General features: G+C 44.5%; 3 protein-coding genes across 5 annotated transcripts in view; all 3 read right to left on the bottom strand.

The window, feature by feature from the left end:
• Positions 1-4,419: 4,419 nt before the first annotated feature.
• Positions 4,420-6,029, bottom strand: LOC117650887 (syntaxin-8). Its single transcript, XM_034394520.1, has 7 exons — positions 5,872-6,029; positions 5,539-5,733; positions 5,372-5,458; positions 5,127-5,296; positions 4,948-5,040; positions 4,772-4,873; positions 4,420-4,686 (listed from the first exon to the last, which is right to left on the bottom strand). Exons 1-7 carry the CDS (start codon positions 5,901-5,903, stop codon positions 4,628-4,630), a joined length of 738 nt encoding a protein of 245 aa, XP_034250411.1. The 5' UTR covers positions 5,904-6,029; the 3' UTR covers positions 4,420-4,627.
• Positions 6,030-6,513: 484 nt separating this feature from the next.
• Positions 6,514-7,097, bottom strand: LOC117650889 (small lysine-rich protein 1). The gene has a single exon (XM_034394524.1). The coding sequence runs from the start codon at positions 6,918-6,920 to the stop codon at positions 6,621-6,623; it is 300 nt and encodes a 99-aa protein (XP_034250415.1). The 5' UTR covers positions 6,921-7,097; the 3' UTR covers positions 6,514-6,620.
• Positions 7,098-7,753: 656 nt separating this feature from the next.
• LOC117650888 (synaptosomal-associated protein 25) overlaps positions 7,754-12,349 on the bottom strand; it is a 22,356-nt gene continuing 17,760 nt past the window's right edge. For all 3 annotated transcript variants that reach the window (XM_034394523.1, XM_034394522.1, XM_034394521.1), the window contains 3 exons: positions 12,192-12,320; positions 11,948-12,092; positions 7,754-11,843 (listed from right to left, as the gene is read on the bottom strand). In XM_034394523.1, the coding sequence (XP_034250414.1) occupies positions 11,781-11,843; positions 11,948-12,092; positions 12,192-12,320 (337 nt within the window). In that variant the 3' untranslated portion in view covers positions 7,754-11,780. The remainder of the gene's footprint in view (positions 11,844-11,947; positions 12,093-12,191; positions 12,321-12,349) is intronic.

The following is a 12,349-nucleotide window of genomic DNA, read 5'->3' as shown; positions in this document are numbered from 1 at the left end:
GGCTCGGTGGACAAGCACGGCCAGAGTGCCGTCACAATTACCAGCCGCAGCCTTCAAGCAGCTTTTTGTTTTTCACAGTGTGGCAGGTCCAAGCTCCTCTTAGTGGGAGCAGACCGAAGGAGCGTCAGCGTGAAGGAGGCCTTTTATGTGGGCCTCGCCATTTTCTTTTCGCTGAATGTTATGAGAGATGCTCGCAGACAGTCGCAGACGGTGGGCGCGCGGGTGGGCGCGCGGGTGGGCGCGGGCGGGCTTGTGGCGGCGAGTGGGCTCGGCTGGCGCAGTGCGGTGCCGTGAATGCAGGCTGCAGTGCCGTGCCCCGATGCGTCGGCAGGGTGGAAGAGCGGGACGAACGGGACGGGCGGGACGAACGAGCGGGAAGAACAAGTGGGACGAACGAGCGGGATGACAGAGCGGGACGAGCGGGACGGGTAGGACGAACGAACGGGACGAGCCGGACTAACGAGCGGGACGAGCGGGACGAGCGGGACGAGCCGGAGGGCGGAGCGCTACCTGCCGCACCGGCCCCATCGGCCACCGCGGCCGCGCGCGTCTGGCTCTCGCGGCCCGTCTCGTCCATCACGCTGCCCGCAAACCAAAAGCCAGACTACTAGCACCGCGACAGTGCCGCGCCTTTCCGAAAGCAGCGCCGGCTGGGGGCCCTGGAGGTTCTGCTGGCACCTGATCACCCATCAGACTAACGAGGCGTGGCTAACGTGGCTAACGTCGTGGCCAACGGCAACTTCAGAATCGCCAGATAATCGCTTTAATTCTAATCGGCGAAGCAATCACGCCGCCTGTTCCGAGCATTGCGGGATGGAAGGGGGTGGGGGAGTAACAGTTTGGACGGCCCAGTCCGGCACAACAAAGTGGGAACGGGAGCACAAAGGATTCACACGCCACCGATCGCGTCGGGGCGTCCACTTTCCCCGCTTTCCCCTCCCTCTTTACCAAAAACTACCGCGGTTTTTCGCCACAGGCGTGGACCGCAGGTTGCGCGGTGGCCTCTTCGCGGTGGCCTCTTCGCGGTGGCCTCTTCCCGGTGGCCTCTTCGCGGTGGCCTCTTCGCGGTGGCCTCTTCCCGGTGGCCTCTTCCCGGTGGCCTCTGCGCGGTGGCCACTTCGCGGCGGCCTCTTCCCGGTGGCCTCTGCGCGGTGGCCTCTCCGCGGTGGCGCACAGGAGGCTGCCGGAGGAAGCCGTTTGATTATACAAAGCCGCGGCTCGTGAGGGCCCGGCCCTCGGTCCCCCGGCCGCGAGACGCTGGCGCAGCGGCGCAGCCGGTGTAGATTGATTGTTAAATGATATATATTTTGGGCTGGGACTTTGGGGGCAGGAGCCCATCAAGTTACGGTGGGTACGGTAGGAGAGCGAAAGGAGGAGCCTTGTAGCCGCGCTGCTATTTCTTTTGTTTTCGTTGTGTGTTTTTGTGGAGGCTTTGCTATCACGTCTCCCTCCACGTCATTCCGGTGATGGCGACGCGCGCGACGATGTCTATTTGAATCGCAAAGCGCTGGCCACCGCAGCGGCGCAGCCTGATGGGACGCAGCTAGCGGAGTGGAGCTAGTGGAGCCCCTCGCAGGTAGGCCGATCCGCCCAACTGCCGCGCGTCGGTGCACCGAGTTGCCTACCCCGCATTACCATTACCATTACGGGCTAGACCACAACTGATCGTATGCCATTTCGGGCCCGACACATGCCCGCCTGCACTGCAAAACGAGACATGGCCTTCCTTACTAAGGTGACACTTTATCCTGGCGGAGAAGAGCCGGAGGTGAAAATCCCCCCCCCCCTTCCGAGGGGTTTATGCAGGCCTCTACCCCGGCACAGCCTCTTTGAGCACGGCCGGTTCCGGTGCCCCCCGCTTCATCCCTTTTCTCGGGATCATCGGCGCGCTCCGTTGTAGCGCTAGCGCTCACCGCCAGGGCCGGCGTTGTGTTTTGTGGAAAAGAGCGGAAGGGAGAGAGAGAGAGAGTGTGTGCTTTTAATTTGTAAAAATGCTTTATTGGGGGATTTCAATTGACAATCATGGGGATGATGTAGGACTAGTGTCGATTTGGTAAAATGAGCATGCTATTTTTATGCTTCTTGAGGTTTTGATGTGAGTGGTGAGTGCCGTTTTTACATTTTGTTTACTTATTTTCAAACAATTTTTCTATGAATTGAGGCTGATTTTACATTAGAAAAAGTATAACGAAATAGTTGGATTGAATTAACACCATTTTAAGAAATATAGAAAAAAATCAGGAAAAATTTAAAAAGAAAAAAACAAGAAGAAATGTTATTTAGTTATAGTTTTTAAGTAGCTGTGAAAAGGATACGATGGAAGATACGTGGTAGATTGAGCGCCTTGTAGATAGGCCTCCTGGTCTTCTTCAGCGCGTAGCGGTGGTGCGTGTTGCCTATGCCGGAGTTGGCAGGCGCCTCGGACTGGCTGAGAGAGAGAGAGAGAGAGAGAGAGAGAGAGAGAGAGAGAGAGAGAGAGAGAGAGAGAGAGAGAGAGAGAGAGAGACAGACAGACAGACAGACAGACAGAAGGAAAGAAAGAGAGAGCAAGGAAAGACCTTCACCCGGTATTCATCTCGAGCCTGATCTCTGATTAACCCGGCCTAGGAGTGTGTATTTTGCTCACGGGTCGCATCGGTGCGGCAGTCTCGGTCGGTGACTTTGCGTTTCCTTGGGCCGCATTCCCCCACATTACCAAGTCAAAATCAGAGCAGGACCTGCCGCCGGAGCACCACCGAGGCGGCAGAGGCCGTGGTTTGCTGGTCCTGAGGCCTCCTCGCCGTCGCTCGCCCGGTCTTTGCGCCTTCCTAGGCCTTCCTGGGTCTTCCTGAGCCTCCCTCCGGCCCGGGAGAGAAGGCGGAGGCGGAGGGGGCTGATGAAACTCATGGCACTGTGGTGATATCAAGTCAAGACGTCCCGCTGAAGGGGCGTTGGCGGGGGAAGGGGTAAGAATGCCGTGCCGCGGTGCGCAGCGTGCACCGAGGCGAGCGGGGAGGCGGGCAAAGCATTTTCTCGGGTGGCCTATTTTGCAAGCTCCGGTGGGGCCAAAGCCAAAGCCCTGTATAGAGGACCTCCAATGCGGACGGAGAATGGCACGGCGGCACGGCACTGCGGAGCGGCAGGCGAGCCTAGGCGGTTCGGCGTGGAGTGTCGCCGTCGTGCCGTGCCTCGCCGAGAAGGAGAAAGCCGCTCCTCATTTCGCCACTTCCCCCTCTCTGGCCACCATCATTCATCCCGGTCCTCGTAAACATGAATCGCGGGAGCATCAAAACAATCCTTCTTCCCTCGCCTTCTTCCCACTCCGCGCCCCTTTCGGTCGCTTCCCGGCGCCACGCCGCGCGGCTTGCTTGACGGCGTCCTCCACGCCACCGCTGTATTTTGTATTTTAAGTCCGTTTGGGCCTCCAGAGGGGGTGCTTCCAAACTGGCGGCCTGCTCTCAAGTCACGATGCGCCGGGAAGACATCAACAAAGTTGTTCTCTTACTCCCCAGATATGACCAAGTCACACTGTGATATTTCCTCTCGTCCTTAGAATCTCCTCCCGAGGGTACCTTATGATGGCTTCCTCATACGCATTGCACAAAAGAAGCGTAGATACCATAGTTGACAAATTACGCACTGAATCCTACAAAGGAATGCAGTGTTTGGCGCGAAACCGTCCAAGCGCGAGGGATCAATGGAGGTAAGCGCCTCTCTGTCAGGTCCTTCGGGATGAGGGCGAATCGAGACAAACACGGCAGCCACAAAGGCACAGAGAGAGAGAGGGAGGGAGAGAGAGTGGCCGCCAGGGCTGCCTGTGCAGGCAGGCGCTATCTAGTGGCGAACAATAATACGATGCAGCGGCGGGGCCCAGCGCCACAGAGGCTGGGGTACTGTTACCCGCAGGCGGGGGTGGGTTGAAGGCCTTGAAGGCCGGGGGGCGGGGCCGTGGTGGGGGAAGGGACGTGGCGGTGGAGGGGGACTGGTCGCATTGATTTTCCAGCGTGTGAGATGGTCGGACGGTCGGACCCGGACCGGCGACGCGACCGAAGCTGGGATGCGCGCGCTTCTCCCTCTTTCCCTGCTTCCACTCGCGCCTCCGCAGCTTTCTGTCCTTCCCTCTCGACGTCCCGCTTTTTCGGCCTTGCTTGCCCTGTCGGTCATTATTTAAAGACTTTGACCAGTAATTTGCAGAAGCGCCTTCACAGAGATCGCGTATCGCGTCCACGTGGTTAAGTGGCAGGCCAAGTCCCACGTTACTCAGGAAGTGATGGATTTGAAGATCAGTCAATAAACCATTCAATGTATTCAGTGTACCAGGGCATATGGGACGTTTTGTAACTCTTTCTAAAAATTAAGTATCTTTGTATCTTAATCAGGTAAAGTGTTACATTTGAAGGAGTTGTTGAAATTACAGGAGGAACAAAGTACGATTGAGAATTAACAAAAATAAAAATTTTTATGTTGTATTTTATAAAGTGAGGTAAAAGTATAGAAGGATTACTTGTATCAATCTTTCAAAATATTTTTAAGCACTATTCAATCCATACAAAAGGCACTAAGGCATAATTTGAGTATAAAAATATCATTTATGACACAAGGACCTCCATGCATGTGAAGTCATAAATGTCACTCCATACTGCATAAATCATATAAAAGCAACAACCAAAATGGCAATAAATAACAATATTATCACCACCCAGTACCCTGAAAGAAAAAAGTTAAAAGAAATGTTCATCACACTTGTTACATTAGCAAGTGTTTCACAACATTGTATTGAAGACTTCCTTACCACACGTCCTGTCTTTCCTTGATATTGTGCGGACTTGACGGGTTTCATCCATCAAGCCCACAGTGGTGCGATCTATACCTTCAGCCAAATCATCCAGTATTTCTGAAAAGAACACAATTTACACATTGGGAAAGGGGCACCAAAACATTAATCAGAGTAGGAGTAAAATGTCTTACCATTGTGGACCTCTACTTCATCTCCAATTGTTCGGGCTATGTTCTTTTGTCGAGAAATAATTTTGGCCAGTTCTTCCAGACCAGCATCTTGCTCTGAAAATAGGGTGACAGGAGAACACTTTTCAGGTCAGTTCAGGGGTTTTTCTACCTGAGCAGGAACAAACATGTGCAAAACTTACCTTTTATCACCTGTTGTGTCATTTTCTGAGCTCTCTCCACATCAAAAGCTTCAGAGGAATGCCCATCATCATCGCCCCAACCTGTCGTTCCCATATCAGCAAACATCTTATCACGTCCTCTGTCCAGCATAAGCTGCGAGCGATTTTCATCATCATCATAAGATCTTGCACTGTAGAAAAAAAAAATTAAAACAATTTCAACTTTTTGGCTGAACAACACAATAGTGGACCAGACATTTGGGTACCTGGCATTAAAGCGCTGCTGAAGATGACGTATACCACTCTCTAGTCGCTCCACCAATCGAGTTCTTCTCTCTGCCTCATGAGGTGTTCTGAATAACATGGTCAAGGACTGACAATACGAGACTACAGCAAATGGGGTTTACTTCAAACAGGTTCGTGTCAAGGATACATTGTGTCATTTCTGGCAATAACTGCATGTTTCTCTCGTAACTGGTTAACTTCTACAGTGAACTGTCTCAGACGAACACGTACTAAGGCTGATAGCTTAGCATAAGCAGCAGACGACGAAATTTCACTGTCCCTTTCCGAAAGCTGCGCTGCTATCTCACGGAACAGCTTTTCGCAGGCCTCATGCTCCCTCAGCCTGGAGAACAGAACTAGTGACAGTGACAACAGGCACTCCCCTAACCCAAATACATTAGACACTAGGTCAGCCGAGATGTCATGACATGGCTCTCGATGTAGGGACAAGTTAATTGAAATTTCCGGCTCAACAACTTACCAAGGGTCACCGTCAACGTCTATGAGAGACATATTTTTTCATTGTTCTATTTGTGTTCGTTCTGCTAACCAACTTGCTGTTCCGTGTTTACATGTGTGTGTGCGTCGCGAGTGGTCGCGAGTCGGGTCGGAGGTCGGAGCGAGACTAACAACGACGCTATGAGAAATAATCCAGGCCACTTAACATGGCTTAGAGTCCTTAATGCCCTTTGGGGAGAACCGTCAACTGCGTTACTGACTTCTGACCGATTTGGTGCTCATACTGACGATCAAAATGTCCGCCGAGCGCTTCCGCTTCCGGCGGGGATTTTAAAAATTCAGCAGTGAGCCTCAAAATGGCTTCACTATTTATCTCCGACATTCAAGGGATCTTCAATGAACTAATTTAAAGAGGTGAGGAAGTTTTTAGGCCTATTGCAAGCGCTGTCAAGTCTGTTGACCTCACGAGGCCCGGAGCAGACGACACAACATCAAAGCAAAGCGACGCCATTTTGATCGTCAGTATATGAGGAATCGCGCATAAAATTTCGGATATATGAGAAATAAAACGTAACACTTTTCAAGTTGACGGTTCTCCCCAAGGGGCCTTTAGGACTCTAACATGGCTATGGGAAACAGTGAGGGAATTCAAATACAAACTAACTTATTCCAGAAATGTATTTATTACGAAGCTTACACACACCACTGAACATTGGACACTAATGAACTGGATTACAACTGTGCCTCCCAAAAGAAAAGCAAACTTCAAATCTACTTTTTCCCTTTCTTTTTCTTCTTTTGAGCATCAGGCCACGGAAAGCCACGGCAGTACAAAACGTCTTGAATGTTGTGGCAGGTGTAGTAGGCATTTTCCATGGCGATGGGATTAAAGATGTCCATGTTGTATCTGGACTTACTGCCACCTCCAGATTTCCTTTTTCCGCCAGACTTTTTCTTTTTTTTGTCACCGTTCCCTCCGCTGCCATTGGTCTTCTTTTCTCCATTGGCTGACTTTTTCACCGCTGTTCCCGCACCCGATGCCTTTTTCTTCCCTTTCCCTTTCACTGCCATCTTAACTCTGCGATCGTCACAGAAAACTCTCTTTTGATAATGTTCACGGAAATATCAGCATCAACAACCAGTCACTTCAACTTCTGTGCTCATGTTCGCCGTTCGCTACACGATGTAAACAAGTATCATAGCAACCCCATTCACCACCAACCTAGCACCCCCTCCCGCCCCTCCCCTTCTATCACTTGTCAAATTCTGCGATTCCCCTGCTCACACCCCACGGCTCGTTTAGTAGTTTGGAGTACTTGAATGAAGGCAACCCTCTTCAAGAGAGTCCGTAATTAAACAAGAGAACTTTTTTTTTTGTATGTTTATTGAGGCTCAAGAGGTACAGAAATGTGACCTATAAATAAATGAGTACATCATTTTGATATGGTACTTATGTGACAAAAGATAAATCGCAAAATAAACAAAAGAAAAAAAAAGCTAGCATGTATTTAAGGTTTAAAGAGCAAAAATACTTCTTCAGTAATCCAGGGCACAAAAATTTTATTTCCTGGAATCTAGTTAGTGAGCAACTGTACACTATCTTTAAGATTGCTTCTCAGTTTTAACAAAACATTTTTTTTTCTTTTTTTAATACATTATTGAGGCTAGTTATCTTAGTGTGCGGTCTTACAAGAAGTTCTGTTTTGAAGTACAGTAATGCAAAGGTTGGGATTAGAAACATACAATTGGCAAATTACAAAAACGTCAACAGGAAACCAAACTGGAAAGTGAAAACGCAAGATGTATAGATATACAAAAGGTTTGCCTCATACCTTTGCCAAGAATGTTCAATGGGGAAACAGTGACCAAAAAATTGTGATGAACAGGCAAAAGGATTATTTTTGATAAGAAGTGGATCCACAGGGCAAACTGGATGTCAAAAGGACAAACAACAAAAAAAAAAAAATTCAAAAAAATTCACTGAACTAGACAAAAGCATTCACTGTATTTTTTAAACATCCATGAGCAAGTTATTTTAGTTCTAAGTACATAGTTTCAAAGGGAAGCCCATGTTTTGCATGACTAACATCACAATATCACTGCAGCAATTGCATGTAAAAGAAATGTCCCTAGATTCTGTAATGCTTTAACTACACTCCAAGGTAGGTCTTGAAGAAAAGTCAATCAATAGAAATTTAGGCTACAGGGAAACAGAGTGTTGAAGGAAAAAGGGACAAGGGGGACATAAAAGTATGTTTCAAAGAAAGAAGTGAAACAGGTGGAAAGATGAAATATTGCATTAAAATCCTCTCAAAGATTATGTTAAGTGAAATACTAGTACTGAAAGGATTGCGAGAGGGAGAAAAAAGTTGATATAACATGCCCAATGTTATTAACAATAACTTTCCACTGAAAAGTGGCATGGACATAACTTGTACCTAACAAAAAGATGTTCTAAAACTAAGTTACTTTAAATATAAAAGTCTCTCAAACATTCAACAGCCACAAAACTTAACAACATGGTTGCACCTGCTGAGGCAAAATCTACAGCCATCAGCCAAAATGTGCAGCCCTAGCATCACAATAGTTTCATTTCTACTTTCTCCTGGACAGAAGCACGGTTGAGTAGCTCCTTACTTTGTCTTAATTAAAGTAACTCATTTGTAAATTAATAGAGTTCTATCCACCAAACTTTACAAAAACAAAAAGAAAACTTGGGGCAGATGGATGAAAGAAAATCAAAGCAACTACACAAAACCAAAATTTGTTTAGTCTCCATTTTCCCTTTCCCTTTTGGCCACCGATGTTAATTAATTGAAGATAAATAAATTATAATTAATTAACATAAGTACCAAACTTGCCAATACTAATTAGCCAAAAGAATATACAAGCAAAGACTTTAATAATTAGAGGAGAAAAATGTTTGTCCTAGCACTGTGATTTATTCTTTTTTGACTTTGATAGTAAATGTCAGAACAAGCACAACCACGAGGTTACAATACTGAACGGAATCAATCACCAGAGATATCCTAGAAATTCTAGGTATCCTTTGGCACAAGGTGTGCTTTTCAACAAACAGACGACATAAGTATATGAATATATTCAAGCAACTATGAAAAGACAAATTGGAGCCAAGAAATGATATTCACTATCTAAGTACTCTTTGTTACCATTCACGCATTCATATACATCATACCATGCATCTCGTATTAATTATTTTTAGAATTCCTACATTTAAAATTCATGAAATGTATTGCAGCAAAAGTATGTGCATAAGAATACATTTACAAAGCATATAACAATCCCAGTGTATATTGCACAAATACTGAAAAATTAACCTCTGACTTTTGTTTTATGTACACCACAATATATACAATTGTTACATTCTCCGAAACTTAGATCAAACCGATCAGCCTACCTACCAAAAAAAGAACTCAGACATTTTGATTAAAAGTTTCCATATTATTGTTGACATAACTTTCGAAGGAAGCTTCTGGAATGGGATGAAAGGTAGTGGGTCATTCATCACAGCAGGCATTCAATGGTTCATGACTAAAAACTATTTTTCAAAGAAGGGAAAATGGAAATATTATAATTGGGAGGAAAAAGTTCAAAGCCCCTCTTTTTCTCATTTTCCAACTGTTTTTTCACACATGGATTTTCAACCAAAATTTCAAGAGAACATGACGTTATGAACACTCCTGCTCAGCTAAGGGAACAAATTATTTGAGGAAGAATCAGGGTAGCCTTTATTGCAAGCTGCAAAAGCTACCATCAAGATTCTTATTCCACAATTAAATACTGCATGGCATAAATCTTTGAACAGCCAAGACTGTGGCAAAGAGATCATTAACTATAATAAAGGTTAAGTTCAAAAGACACTTCCAGTTTTCCTTAAGATCAACCAAAGATATGATATTTGTTTTGTTAACAGATTAATACTTAATGAGCCCATGGTCAAGATAAGAGCAGTAGTACAAGAAAATAACCAGGAAGCAGCTGAGTTTCAATATTTTGTCCAACACTAAATGGAAAGGAAAATTCTCAACAAAGGAAAGATGAAATGTCAGCCATTAAGATATATGCTTTAATTTTAATCCACATTGAAACCTATCACAGCTTGCTAGAGGGTGAATAACACGCTTAGTAGATATATTTATAATAGCTCCTCCCATCCACCTACATGTTAGAATAGACAATAACAGATTAAAGTATTACATTATAATAATAAAATATGTTGAAAATGTCAATAAGTTACCACAATACCAGGCTTCGGAACTAAATTCCTGTGTTGAATAAAGATGAAATCACAAATAATAAAGGCCAACAAAGTAACACAGCAGCCACCTGTAGACATTGGAAGGACATTGAGGCTGCTAGTGTTAATTACATCTGAAAATAACTTAGTAAGTACTAACTCCACACAAAATTCCCCGCTTAATAGGTGAAAAATGTTGAGAAACAAGTTTAAAGGTACAAAGGGTCGCAAATTCTTTCTCAGTTTTGAACACTAAAGTCATATTTGAATTGACTTCATACGCATTTACATATTGCAAATTTTGTAATGAGAAGAAAATTCAAATTATCAGAATACATTTCATGAGAAGGGAGAGGCGGTAAAGGAACATTGTGAATTACTTTCAAAGTAGTTACTATTTTGTGACCATCGACCAACTATATAACATTGTATAAAGAGCTTACTTGACAGGCAAAATTATTACTTTTGTTTTGCAGGGCCATAACAGCAGTTCTTAACTTAAAATGTATTCTGATGCTGAAAATCAGCTCCTCTGAAGGCACTTTGCTTTGGTCAATTTTGTCAGCTACACTATGGACAGCCACAAGCAACTGCCACAATAGGTAGCATAAGGTATTAAATTCCAGAAGAAGAGATGGAAGAGAACACTTTCCATTCACTGGTCATCACTTTTCTGATAACACCCATCTTTGATCTTGACAAGCCTTTTCATTCAAAGCCATGTCCCATTTCATCTCTCCTTCTTGAGTTCTTTACCTAATGTCCAAAAAAATTAACCACACAAATACTCTCCAGCAAAAGAAATTGAAAACTACAAGATATCACCTTAATGATTAGGTAGACTTAATATAAGCAGCTCTTGAAAAAGAAAAAGAAACCAAAGCTCTAAAAACACCAACAACCAACACAAACAGTCAACAAAGTTGTGCCTGTCTCAGGGATGGGGAAATAAAACTTTCAATTGTACAAAAACTAAGGAAGATGATACCATGCCTCACTTCTAAATCCAGCAAAATGGTGGCCCTAAGAGCCAAAGGTTGTTGTGGTGCTTGGATAAAATTTGTACTCATACAAAATTTATATTGCTTTAATATCAGTACCAAAATTCACTAGGAGTGAATGACCTACTGATGGACTGATTGAAAGACAAATCACAAACTTGCAATGGCTTTGGGGTAACAATAACAATCCACCAGTGGGTAACAAAAACATTCAAAATATGCAGTTGTTGCAAAAATTTAATTTTTGTCTATCACTCCCATTTGAGGTGAAAATCACAATCCCTTATCAAAGACTCACAGTCAAAAGATGGCATGCAGCAAAATTGATTGACAGGGTAATTGGAGTAATTTTTTTTAAATATGCATAAGCACCAGGATTATAAGTAAAACCATATTAGTTTTATATTACTGGTATTCACAAGTAGGGATATATCCTGCCTGTACTGTAAATACAACAGCTCTGAAAACTTAGACAAAATTAGAAATAAAATCTACAGCAGATGTTTTCATCTTGATTAGTACAGCTTTCCCAAGTTTTAATTTCCTTGCAATGTGTTGTTCTTCAGAGACTAATAGAATACAATATGCTAGTTGGTTTAAGCTAATCAAATTTGGAAAATTCTATGAAATGATCAGATGATTTGCTGTCTGTGTTTGTTTCGTGTAGCACGTTTACTTCAGTAAATCATGAGCTCGTTGATTGGCAACTGCTATCCTCGACTCATTGGACTCTCCCTGAAAATTTAAGAAGGAATGTTTTATAAAATGAAGTTCAGAATAAGTGTATTCTTTACACTTAACGAAACCCAGTTCAATAATTACTCTCATGTGCTACTCACCTTGCGGTTGATACGATCGATTTGAGAGTTCTGGTTCTGCAGCTCAGATCCCATGTCAAGAGCCATGTTGCGGAGGTTACCAATCATTGTGTTGACTTGACCCATATTCTCTTCCATCTCATCTTCCCTAGCATCATTTGTGATTCTGAACAAAAAAAATGATAAAAACATGAAAAACCTTTGTGAACAACAACACACTAAAATAGATACTGAAATAAATCATATGGCATTGTACTGATCTTACTTTCCAATGTAGCCTGCTTGTGGGCCAAGACCATTGCGGTCATCCATGACACGCTGAGGCTGGTTGTTGACAACTTTGCCATCATCGTTTCCTTTCCAAGTTCCTTCGTCCTCCTTGAATGAGGCTGACCTGAAAAAATATATTGTAGAGAAATGAGA

The sequence above is a fragment of the Thrips palmi genome, unplaced genomic scaffold (assembly GCF_012932325.1).
Source record: "Thrips palmi isolate BJ-2018 unplaced genomic scaffold, TpBJ-2018v1 HiC_scaffold_5, whole genome shotgun sequence".
Lineage (NCBI taxonomy): Eukaryota > Metazoa > Arthropoda > Insecta > Thysanoptera > Thripidae > Thrips > Thrips palmi.
The sequence above is the reverse complement of the archived record's forward strand: the minus strand, read 5'-3'. Positions and strand labels throughout refer to the sequence as shown.